This window comes from Zingiber officinale, chromosome 9A, assembly GCF_018446385.1.
Source record: "Zingiber officinale cultivar Zhangliang chromosome 9A, Zo_v1.1, whole genome shotgun sequence".
Lineage (NCBI taxonomy): Eukaryota > Viridiplantae > Streptophyta > Magnoliopsida > Zingiberales > Zingiberaceae > Zingiber > Zingiber officinale.
In genome coordinates, this window is record NC_056002.1 from 96,122,663 (window position 1) to 96,134,585 (window position 11,923).

Genomic DNA, 11,923 nt, shown 5'->3' on the forward strand with positions numbered 1-11,923 from the left:
CTTCTTGCTTGACCTTGTTGTTGAAGAACGCCTCCTGAAAGTTGGAAGTGCAGCAACAATTGTCCCTAAGAGCTTCCAAGAACTGGCGGAGAGTGTCGGAGAAGATCATGTGCGTTGGAAGAAGGTTCGAGTCGAGAATGTTGGAGCAATCCCAATGGTTAGCGGGACCATGTGTTTTGGTGTTTGGGCAAAGGGTTTAAGTTAGGATTACCCTCGTTATTTGATATGTGTACTTGAGTTGTGCAGGACTGCAGGTGACACATGTGACTCAGGTTGACGGCTTCGGGTCCGGTGAAGGATGGAGCATCCGAGGGACCGTGGACAAGGCAGCGAGGACAAGGGCCGAGGGAAGCGACTTCGAGGCATACGTGAAGGATGGCATTGGGGACGAGCCGCGGGCTTGGATGCATCCGAGGGACAAGAGCCAAAGGAAGTAGGCTTGAAGGCAAGAGGTCAAGGCTACAAAGAAGAGTCAAATGAGTCGTGAGGGTACGAGTGCATGAGAGATTGTACTCGGAGCAAAATCCTAATTTTAGGGTTTTACTGTAGCGGCATTGTAGCAGTTAGTGTAGCGTACTGTAGCAGTCGACTGGTGTATGGACCAGTCGACTGATGCACTGTAGCAGAGAGCCATTGAGATAGCCGTTGGGCTGGCACCAGTCGACTGGTGTCGATACCAGTCGACTGGTAACGGGCAAATCAGCCTAGCTGATTTCTCAAGCTCTATATAATGGAGCTTGGTATGGCCGGCCAAGGCGACGAAATTAGACTTGGTTAAAGCCTAATTAGTAGTCACCAAAGTGCTCAAGATTCTCTTGTGTCCAAGTGTTCTTGATTGGAGTTGTGGTAAGGTTTCTCCACCCACAAGGAGGTTGAGCTAGCCGGAGTTTGCCGGGGACTAATCCACCGACGGATTGAGGGATCGTCCACCTTACGGACACGCCGTGGAGTAGGAGCAAGTTATCTCCGAACCACGTAAATGAACGTGTTAGCGGTTTGCATTTCCATTCTTGTATTTAGTGTTTAGCTTTCTATTTGTGTTTGTTTGTATTCCGCTGCGCTAACATCATAGGAAGCAAGGATTTGGGGGTGCCGTCTATCCAACCCCCCTTCAAGCCGGCCACCGATCTTCCAACAAGTGGTATCAGAGCGAGGACGCTCTCCTTTGGACTAACCGCCAAGGAAGCACAAGATGGCCGGGTTTATTGTCCCTCCAAAATTTGAAGGAGGAAGCCTTGGGGACATCACGTATTGGATGATGAGGATGGAGGTTTTCTTCAACACGGATTGGGACACCATGATGGTGGTAAATAAACCATTCGAAGTCCCTAAAGACAAGAAAGGGAAGAAGCTACGACCACGATATTGGAAGGAGGAGCAAACCACACGGTCAAAGGCAAACGATAAGGTAATATCTATTTTGATTGATATTTTGCCTAATAACTTGATGAGTCGTGTAGGTGACTATGAGATCGCCCACGATTTGTAGAGCAAGGTGAAGATGGTTCTACGGGAAGAACCTAAACCTACACAAGAAGAAGAAGAACCCAAGGAGATGGGTTTAATTGCTCAAGTTGAGGAGGAGCAAACGGAAGTTGAGCCATGCTCAACATCCGAGGAGGAGAAGGAAGATGAGACATCATCTACATCCTCAATAATTGAAGAAAATTCCAAGGCAAGTGAAGAAGAAGAAGAGGTCTTGGAAGTGGTTAATCTAGCAAGCACCTCCACCGAAGCAAAGTTAAAGGACCATATTGTGTGCTTCGGTTGCAATGAGAAGGGACACTGCAAGAGTAGGTGTCCAATGAGTAAGAAGAAGGTACCTCCTAAACTCATTCAAATTAATTTAAACACTAACAAGGGTTGTAGGAGTGAAGAAGCCCAAAGGAGGAGATTGCGCATCATATGCTTCACGTGTGGAGAGAAGGGCCACTACCACACCAAATGCCCCAAGAAGGGAGAAATTAAGAAGCTAGCGCATCTAAAGAAATGGGAGAAGAAGAAGAGAAGCAAGAGTCAAGGGGGAGCTTCAAGGGTAAGGGAGGTATATCCTAACTTGAAGTTTAATTCAAATTTAAACTCCTCCATGCATGTTAGAAATAATTCTTATTATTTACCCATGCAAAATTTTGGTTTTAGATATCATGATAGGAATAGGGTAAATATCGATCATAACCCTAAGAGGCCTATGCATGATAGACCTAGGCAAGTTAAATTCTCATTACCTAAGGAGAAGAAGGTAATAGAGAACCAAGGCATTAATCCCAAGAAGGGGAGACATATGCCTAGAAAGGGTAGGTCTAGGAATGTCCAAGGTGGACATGTTGACTCTAGGTTTAGGAACCTAGAAAGGGAGAATCAAGCTTTGAAGGCAAAGCTTGATGGTTTAGAGAAATTCCTTAAGAGATTCACTATTGGATCTAAGGGATTAAGTATGGTGTTGGGTAGTCAAAGACCCAACAATGATAGATCGGGCTTGGGATATCGATCTAGTCCCTCCAAGGTCAAAAGGAGACCATGTGCTAGGGTGGCACATGATAAGGGCAAGGGAGAATCATCTAAAGCCAATGAGAAGAAAAATGCTAGGGTTGCATATGATTATGGCAAGGATGATATGTCTAAGGTGCACCATTGTGGCTTAGCCATTGTGGATGAGTCACCTAGGGAGGTGGCTAAGGCAAAGAGCTCTAGGGGGAGCTCTAAGAGTCAATTTGGGACCCATGGAAAATGGATCTCAGGTGGGTACTACTTGGGAGTCTAGAGGAGCCATGGAGTGTGCCAAAAGGTTTGGAGATGGATTTGAGTCTCAAACCTAGGGATTCGGCACACATGGTTTGTGTTTCATGCAAGAAATATGACATTTGGGTTCATATAGCATGATAAATGGTTTTGGATGTATAGATGTCATATAAACCAATGCTAGGGATGCATTGTGGGTTGGTATGGGCAAATACATCAAGAGGAAGTCAAAACTAGGACTTTAGGTCAAGGTTCAATTGAACCATTTAGCTAGTTTTAGATTTTATGTCAATCTTGGGATTGGTGATAGATATATTTTTTAATATATTTTTCCCAAGTAGACAAGGGTACAATAGACCTCTCCACAAAATTTGAGGATTTTTTGAGGTCTAGGGAATTACTGGTGCATTTCTAAAGTTGGCCTGAAAAGGCTGATTTTTTCAGAAATAAGGTACCAGTCGACTGGTACAGATACCAGTCGACTGGTAACAATGTTTTTGAGCACAGAATGTCTCTATAAGCTCATTTTGTCGATACCAGTCGACTGGTGCCGATACCAGTCGACTGGTAACAGTGTTTTTCGACCACATAATGGTTCTGTAAGGTTGTGTCGAATGGGGCAGTCGACTGGCACTTAGGGCAGTCGACTGATACCAGTCTGAAATTGTTTTCAGCATTGGTTTGTGACCATGTCAACTCGCTTAGATGTATGGGATCCAAGGGGGATTAATACATGAGTTTAAGGTCAATTTAGATGACAAGTTTTCAACAATTGGGATATTGTTGGAGAACTTTTTGGATGTTAGGCAAAGGGGGAGAAGTAAGATTTAGTTGGGAAAACCTGAAAGTGCCTTTGAGTAGGGGGAGCCTTGGGATAGGTTCTTAAAAAGCCCTGTGGGAAAATCCTAGCTCAATGGGGAGCTTAGGTGTAGGGGGAGCCTTGTGATAGGTTCCAATGCTTGGTGCATTGTTTCGGCGGTTGCCAAGTGTGTAGCCTTTGCAAAGTAAGTCCATTCGGCGGAGTAAGTCAAAGTGTGTAGCCTTGGCATCGTAAGTCCATTGTATTAGCATGTTTATTTGCTATTTGTTTTCCCTAACTTAAACGTATTGCCAAACACCAAAAAGGGAGAGATTGTTGGAGCAATCCCAATGGTTCGCGGGACCATGTGTTTTGGTGTTTGGGAAAAGGGTTTAAGTTAGGATTACCCTCGTTATTTGATATGTGTACTTGAGTTGTGCAGGACTGTAGGTGACACATGTGACTCAGGTTGACGGCTTCGGGTCCGGTGAAGGATGGAGCATCCGAGGGACCGTGGACAAGGTAGCGAGGACAAGGGCCGAGGGAAGCGACTTCGAGGCATACGCGAAGGATGGCATTGGGGACGAGCCGCGGGCTTGGATGCATCCGAGGGACGAGAGCCAAAGGAAGTAGGCTTGAAGGCAAGAGGTCAAGGCTGCAAAGAAGAGTCAAATGAGTCGTGAGGGTACGAGTGCATGAGAGATTGTACTCGGAGCAAAATCCTAGTTTTAGGGTTTTACTGTAGCGGCATTGTAGCAGTTACTGTAGCAGTTACTGTAGCGTACTGTAGCAGTCGACTGGTGTATGGACCAGTCGACTGATGCACTGTAGCAGAGAGCCGTTGAGATAGCCGTTGGGCTGGCACCAGTCGACTGGTGCCGATACCAGTCGACTGGTAACGGGCAAATCAGCCTTGCTGATTTCTCAAGTTCTATATAATGGAGCTTGGTATGGCCGGCCAAGGCGACGAAATTAGACTTTGTTAAAGCCTAATTAGTAGTCACCAAAGTGCTCAAGGTTCTCTTGTGTCCAAGTGTTCTTGGTTGGAGTTGTGGTGAGGTTTCTCCACCCACAAGGAGGATGAGCTAGCCGGAGTTTGCCGGGGACTAATCCACCGACGGATTGAGGGATCGTCCACCTTACGGACACGCCGTGGAGTAGGAGCAAGTTATCTCCGAACCACGTAAACGAACGTGTTAGCGGTTTGCATTTCCATTCTTGTATTTAGTGTTTAGCTTTCTATTTGTGTTTGTTTGTATTCCGCTGCGCTAACATCATAGGAAGCAAGGATTTGGGGGTGCCGTCTATCCAACCCCCCTTCAAGCCGGCCACCGATCCTCCAACAGAGAACACTACGGAGAAGAAAGCTCATCGCGGCTTTATACTCGATGCTTCTAGGGCTCCCAATCGATTGGGTTTACTCTCAATTGATTGCCACATCACATTCATGCAATCACAGTCGTCCATCACTCGCTACCTGTGCAATGGTCATATCTCAATCGATTGGGGAGGCTTGAACTGATCGGTCGATTGATTTAGGGCACCTCTATTCTCTCGTTGGAAAAGCCTGAATCGATCGAGCGATCGATTCAGCCTTCTCACGTCCACGCAAGACGCGAGAAATCTAGCCCCAATAGATCGCCAGATTGATTGGTGGTACCCAATCAATCGACTGATCGATTGGGAAGCATTCTATGCTCGCGATAAACACTCCGAATCGATCAGCCAATCGATTGGGCTGCTATTTATCGTAGCACTCTCTCAATCGATCGACTGATCAATTAGGCTTCGGTTTAATTGATCGGTTGATCGATTAACCACTCTTGACTTGCTTAACTCAAGCTCAAGGGTCCCCAAATCCAACATCTGGTCAACCGTGACCTGTCGGAACTCCTCATGCTTGGCATTCGGTCAACCTTGACCTGTTGGGGCTTCTTCACTAAGTGTCTGGTCAATCCTTTGACCCACTTAGACTTTTCTCCTCGTGTCAAGTGTCCGGTCAAACTTGACCCACTTGGACTTACCGTCTCCTGCGAAGTGTTCGATCATCCATGACCCACTTGGACTTCCTTCCACCAGATGTCCGGTCAATCCTTTGACCCACTTGGACTTACCGTCTCGTGTGAAGTGTTCGATCATCCATGACTCACTTGGACTTCCTTCCACCAGATATCCAGTCATCATTGATTCATCTGGATTTCCTTGTACCAAGTATCCGGTCACTCTTTTGACCTACTTGGACTTCCCAACACTAGGTGTCCGGTCAACGTTGACCCACCTAGATTTCATATGCCTAGCTTCACTCGCCAGGTCTTTCTATCTGCCTAGCTTCACTCACCAGGACTTTCCAACTGGCTTCACTCACCAAGACTTCCCATCTGCCTGGCTTCACTCATCAGGACTCTCCATCTGTTTGGCTTCACTCATTAAGACTTTCACCTAACTTCACTCACTAGGATTTTTTTCACTTTTCGGCTTCACTCACCAGGACTTTCACCTGCTTGGCTTCACTCACCAAGACTTTCATCTAACTTCACTCACTAGGATTTTCACCTGGCTTCACTCACCAGGATTTTCCCACTGCCCGGCTTCACTCACCAGGACTTTCAACTATCTGGCTTCACTCACCAGGATTTTCCTTTGCCTAACCTCCAGTTAGGACTTTTCCAGTTAAGTAATCGGTCAGTCTTGACCTACTGGACTCTTCTTCACATTAAACTGATCAAATCTTGACCAAAGGAAAATTGCACAAACAATCTTTCGACGATTGTACCTATAATCTTTATATATTGTCAAACATTAAAATCTAAATATTAACACTTAAGCTTGAGCTAATTCAATCTTAGTCAATCTGATCCGGGGATATTTCACCATCAAGAAAGAGTATTGGCATTTGTTTGTTTTAATTCCTTACTGCATGAGTAGGGCAGGGCAGGGCTGAGGAGCTAAGAGAAAGAACAAGAAAGAAGTGGAAGAACTGCGATGAACCTCGCTGTCATGTTCAAAAAAAATATGGAACCGTCACATCAGCGGTCCTAGAGTCGGTCCCACGGATATGGAGGAAGGTAAATACAAGTACACAGGTGGAAAATGCATGACAGAGATGTTAACCCCAGACAATGACATTCCGAGCATCGACTCCTGGACTTTTCGATCATAGAATCATGTACTCTCCATCTGTGCTATGACCTGGGACAACTGCAGCCATGTTCAGCTTCTGCTATTGGTGGATATCTCATGGAGTCTCTCTCTTTATAGCGGTTGATTGGATCGATCGAAATTCTCAAATTTTACTTGAAAGTGAAGCCTTCGAAGCTCTTCGTCTAGATTTGTGGCGAGTTGACCATCTCAGGTTCAATTATTCGGGTTCGGTCAGTGCGCACTAGTTATGGAAATTTGGCAAGGAGCTTCGGACTCAACTTGCAGTTCAAATCCCTAAAATTAACAAATATCACAAATCTAACAAATAATGCAAGCCTACGTGCTTAACAAACAAAGGAGCAGAACTGGCATCGGAAGAACAACTTAAAGGGACATGAAAATATAGGCACTTATCATATCAATACTTCGAGCATTGTTTTACATCAGTTATTATCCAAGCAATACTACCTCCCTCGCCAACAAGAAAATTCATAGTAAAGACATTCGATAGATTCAGGCATATTGGACGAGACTGCAAAAGCATCAATCGAGACGATCCTGGGAGTGTAACTGGAATTGTGATTACTCTTCACAGCTGTTGATCTAAACTGTAAACTTGCCCTTGCTTTGGCTTTCCTGTGGCAAGGAACTTTACATGATATGGTAGTCCGAAACCATACTGAATCCAGCAAGCAAGATATACATGCCTGCCACCAAAGGTAAGAGCTTCCCCCGGTCTAGTTAGAAATATATCATGGCTCAACATTGTTCTCCCTGCTAGTGTGAGGAACACAGAATGGGATGCATGTATTGGTTTACGAAAATGACCATCATATGCGGTATCTTCCCCAGAAGCCTTTCTTTCTCTTGGATTCGCTTTCAGATTTTGACCTTGATGGTCTGCCAAGAGAGAAATGTCGCCTCAAGCCAAATGAGGACTTAGTGCTAGAACTAGCTCCATCATTGAGTCCAACTCCAGTGGTCGGTTGGCTTTCGTAAAGTAGTGCTTTTCCCTGGGTGTCATTGTCAGCTGCTCCAATCCTTGAGAGTCTGTTCTTAGCCTTGGCTTCAGCTTTCTTAAACAATTTGGCCACAGATTTTTCTCCATGTGCACAGAGAGGGCACGGTGGGTCATATTGGTCGATTTCAGTCGTCATTTTCTCCAAACACCCAGTGTGATAGAGGTGCCCACAAACCAAAATGGCAACCACACAATGGTCTGTTAATAGAGTCGAGCATATTCTGCAAGTCTGTTGATCAGAACTGCTATGTGTTCTTTGATGAGAATATGAGCTGGAAATCTTAGTGCCAGTGGGAGTGAGGTTATCACTATCGAATGACCATCTCTCCCTATTTGAAGAAGCCACCAGCTCAGAAAATGTTCGCATGGACCAACCATCTGAAGATCCGCCATGAGAACCTCCAGTGGAAAAGTCATTGCTGCAGAAAGAGAGAACAAATGACTGCCTCCCCTCAGGAGAGCTGTTTTTGTTAAGCGACTGTAGAGAAGGGATTCTGCTGTCAGAGATCTGCCGAGACAGTTGATAGCCCGGCGACCGGCGAGCCTTTCTTGAAGAAGTTGGATCGAATGGAAGCCGACGACACCTTGAAGATGATGGATCTGCTGTGTATGAAGGGGAAGGAGTTGAAGGCACTGAGAATGTTGACTTCATATCAGAAGTGCTTGGTGCCAAGAATGAAGGCATAGGAGAGCTCTTTCTCTGGAAATTGAACAAGATGGACAACAAGTTCACTAAGTTCACAGCAACCAAACTGTGATGATGATATGGAAATATATATACACACATATGCAATCTCACCTTAGGGGATGATGTGCTTCCATTCGATTGATCATCTGTTGAATGAAAATAATGTTATTCAAATTCATGTAGAAAGAGACTTGTACCTAACTAAAATCTGTAACTAGGTTCCCCTTTCTTTGAGAATGGCTACCAAAGAAGTAATCCCTCATCAAACAACTATTACCAGACTTATCATATGTTGATCTGATAACAAATAAAAACGTATATACGAAGCAACTCCTTAGCCAAAAAACAATCAGCAGTTATCTTGTTGGTCATGGTATTCATAGGAAGCTTAGGAATTCTCATTTAACCAATGTGAACAATAAGATGGGCAATGGAAAAAAAAAACATAATAGTCTATCTTAACATCCAAATTGAGGAAAAATCATATATTTATAAAACCAAAAAATTATAAATTTACCTTGCAGGACTCACATGTGATTAGAGTTGACAATTAAATATTCTGATTACTAAGATTACCTCAACTACAACAATGGTTAGTTTATCACAGATTAGGACAAAATTATCAATAGACATTTTAAATGTTAAAACCACTAAGCAAGTAATGATTTACAAGTTAGAGCAATAACTTGGATCAAAACACAGATAATGACAGGCAAATAAGTAAACTATCACAATTTTGAGTTGGTAATAAATTTGATAGAGCAAGAATCATTTGAAAGTAAGCAAACATAGATCCATGAGAATCGATAAACAAAATAGATCAGTGAGAAATGGCATTTTGGAGACAAACAGCACCCTCTCTTTGAGAAGACTGAGCAACCTCTTTAGTTGACACAATCTGGGATGTCTTGGAAGAGTTAACACTGATGATGAAATCCTCATCAACATTTTTATTATTTAAGATAAATACAAAGACTAATAATTCCACTTAGTTTCTTAGGAAAACTATGAACAAACCCCCAACTTTGCAAATGATTTTAAAAGAACTTGTAATAAAGTTATGCTACCTATTTAGTCTATTCATCATCCAGAAACATATATTTCGTAAACACAATAAGATGACAATTGTACCTGAGGTATCATTGGTTGCCATCCCAGCACTTCCATTCCTAATAGATTTTTCACTTTTCTGTGATTGGAAAGCAGTTGATGGACCAGCCTTGTCAGACAATCTTTCTGCTTCAGTAAGTAACTCATTTTTAACTTCATTTCCAGCATCCAGATGATGAGAGATTTGAGGAGTGTTATCCATGACAACCTCTATGTGTGTTCGGTTGTCCCACCGAAAGCTCCAAGTAGGAGAGTGCCTTATATTTCTGTATGTTGAAAGTGAAACATCAAGCTGAGCTAGGTTTGGCGAGTGTTTATCCTTCACCGCCACACAACAATTGGCCCCCATATTGCTTTTTGTTACTAAAGTTTATAGAAATCTAATAGGGAAACAAATATCAGTGTTATAAAAATACAAATATGAATATTTTTTGCATTATCAGAAGCCTGGAAAAGAATGCCAAACCTTGAGTCCACAGCTTCGCCTATCACAAAAAATGTAGTTTTTTAAAACGAATATCAAAAATCACAAACAGAAGTAGGTCATCCTAATCATCAAGACATGACAAACACAAGGAGATAAAATAAATATTTACAATTTCAGTGAAGGTAGGAAACACAATCCACAAAAATTCAAGCATGACCAAATCTCAGTTTGTCTTGGTCCAAAGGAACGTGTAAGAAGCACTAAGATTAGTGCAGCCCTTCTCAAAGGTAAGAAGCAGAAGCTCTGTGTGTGTGTGTGTGTGTGTGTGTGTGTGAGAGAGAGAGAGAGAGAGAGATGAATGCTTTTATCACAGTTATGACCCTTCAACTTTGATAGTATGAAACAATGAAAATGTTAAATGGAAAAGTTGATGGCATCATCATCCTAAGAGAAGCTTAACTTTAAAAGGTAAATAGTTGTAATTGTTTTACACAGATCAGAGTACCGTCCGAGAACAATAAGAAAAAAATGTCAGGAATGCAACATATCATTCGTCCAACAAGTAGGTTTAGTGGTCCAATAAGACTCCCAACTTTTCTAGTCAAGTAAGAGTGATAACATTCCTTCCTCATCAAGTTCACAAAAACAAAGGATAAAACGAGAGTAAGTGGTAAACACAAAAAATTCTAATGCAAGTTAATTGTATGCCACGCAAAAGAAGTAATTCACTTAGTCTAACAGAATGCGGTCAATTTCAAAAAAGAATAAAATAGTGCGGGTCAGTCCTGGCAAAACTTTATAAACAGTCAACAACCGTAATGCATCAACACTTACCAAAGCATTTTATAAGCAGTGGTATCTTGATCAAAGTTTAGTCAAGTACCCACGTGATTTTTTTTCCTTTTTTATTTCTAGTTTCTCCATGAGAAAGAAATCAACAAAAAAAAAAAAAAAAAAGATATTACCTAAAAAATTCAGGGAAAAAAATCCATTACGATGATTCAGTAACTACATAAGTTTTTATGATTACAATTGCAATCCGAGATATATGAGACGGCATAAGATACCATAAATTCTGAATTTTGAGAAATCAATAGCTTTTGATAGATAAAGCATGACATAAAAATCACAAATTTGGCGGCCCAACAAGGCAGCTACAAAATAATAATAGAACACAAAATAGGAAAGAGGTCCGTCAAAAGATACAAAGAAACCATCAAAGGTCAGAAATCAAATTGTTCACGAGATCCCCAACAATCAAGAATTCCAATAAAAACATTATTTAAATAAAATAACAGAGCTAAAGAATTTACGAGCCGAGATTTACTATTAGAAGAATCCAGCGGAGTACCTCACAAGCTGAAGAAACCCCGTTTGGAAAAGTGAAAGAAAGCGCCAACAGATCAGGAAGCCGATGGGATCCAGGTGAGCCTTCCGCGGAGAAGACCGCCGGTACGAGCTCGATCAGCCAAGTTGGCCTGGTGGGTGTCCGATCAATTCCGCGCAACCCTCCGCCCTCTCGCAGCCGTTCAATCGGCCTCGCGGACACCCGGATCGAGTTACCAGCAACGCTGATCGAAAATCCCGAACTCCAAAACGAAGATTAGGGTTCTTCTCGCAACACTCCGCCCGATCCGATTCCTCTCCTCGTCTTCTCTCAGATGAGAGAGAGAGATTAAGCGGGTGGGTGAGACTGGGGGTACGTTTATATATAAGAATATCAATTTTAGTCGCTCGCATACGTGTAAGAAATCAACCCAATTTCTCACTCGCCATTGATACCGCTTGAATAAAACTTGTTCAATACATCATAAAACATGAGAAAGGTGAGTTTATCGGGTGAGATTAATATTTCTTATTTATCAGTTTACTTGATGCCAGAACCCGAACTCATACTATTTGGTTCCTTTTTCGAAGGCTTTTTCTTTAAGATGTACTTGGCCGAATTATTGTACGCATTCCAAAATAAGAATTTTTAGGTGATATTTTTTAATTAAA

The 11,923-nt window shown here is 42.6% G+C and overlaps 1 protein-coding gene across 3 annotated transcripts; it reads right to left on the reverse strand.

Moving 5' to 3' along the window:
• Positions 1–7,070: 7,070 nt before the first annotated feature.
• Positions 7,071–11,602, reverse strand: LOC122018925. Of its 3 annotated transcripts, XM_042576397.1 has the most exons (5): positions 11,277–11,602; positions 9,965–9,983; positions 9,520–9,878; positions 8,500–8,534; positions 7,071–8,400 (listed from the first exon to the last, which is right to left on the reverse strand). In XM_042576397.1, the coding sequence occupies exons 3-5, from the start codon at positions 9,845–9,847 to the stop codon at positions 7,510–7,512; spliced, it is 1,254 nt and encodes a 417-aa protein (XP_042432331.1). In that variant the 5' UTR covers positions 9,848–9,878; positions 9,965–9,983; positions 11,277–11,602; the 3' UTR covers positions 7,071–7,509. The 3 variants fall into 3 exon arrangements, with proteins under 3 accessions (XP_042432331.1, XP_042432333.1, XP_042432332.1); XM_042576399.1 differs by lacking the exon at positions 9,965–9,983 and having other exon boundaries at positions 9,520–9,764; XM_042576398.1 differs by lacking the exon at positions 9,965–9,983.
• Between the last annotated feature and the right edge of the window lie 321 nt (positions 11,603–11,923).

What these genes read in the sequence shown, in the direction of transcription:
- LOC122018925 (XM_042576398.1), bottom strand. Translation starts at nt 9,847, where the DNA reads ATGGGGGCCAATTGTTGTGTGGCGGTGAAGGATAAACACTCGCCAAAC. An exon ending in GGCAACCAATGATACCTCAG is followed by an intron (nt 8,535 to 9,519) that starts GTACAATTGTCA and finishes TTCATTCAACAG; the next exon opens with ATGATCAATCGAATGGAAGC. An exon ending in GAAGCACATCATCCCCTAAG is followed by an intron (nt 8,401 to 8,499) that starts GTGAGATTGCAT and finishes TTCAATTTCCAG; the next exon opens with AGAAAGAGCTCTCCTATGCC.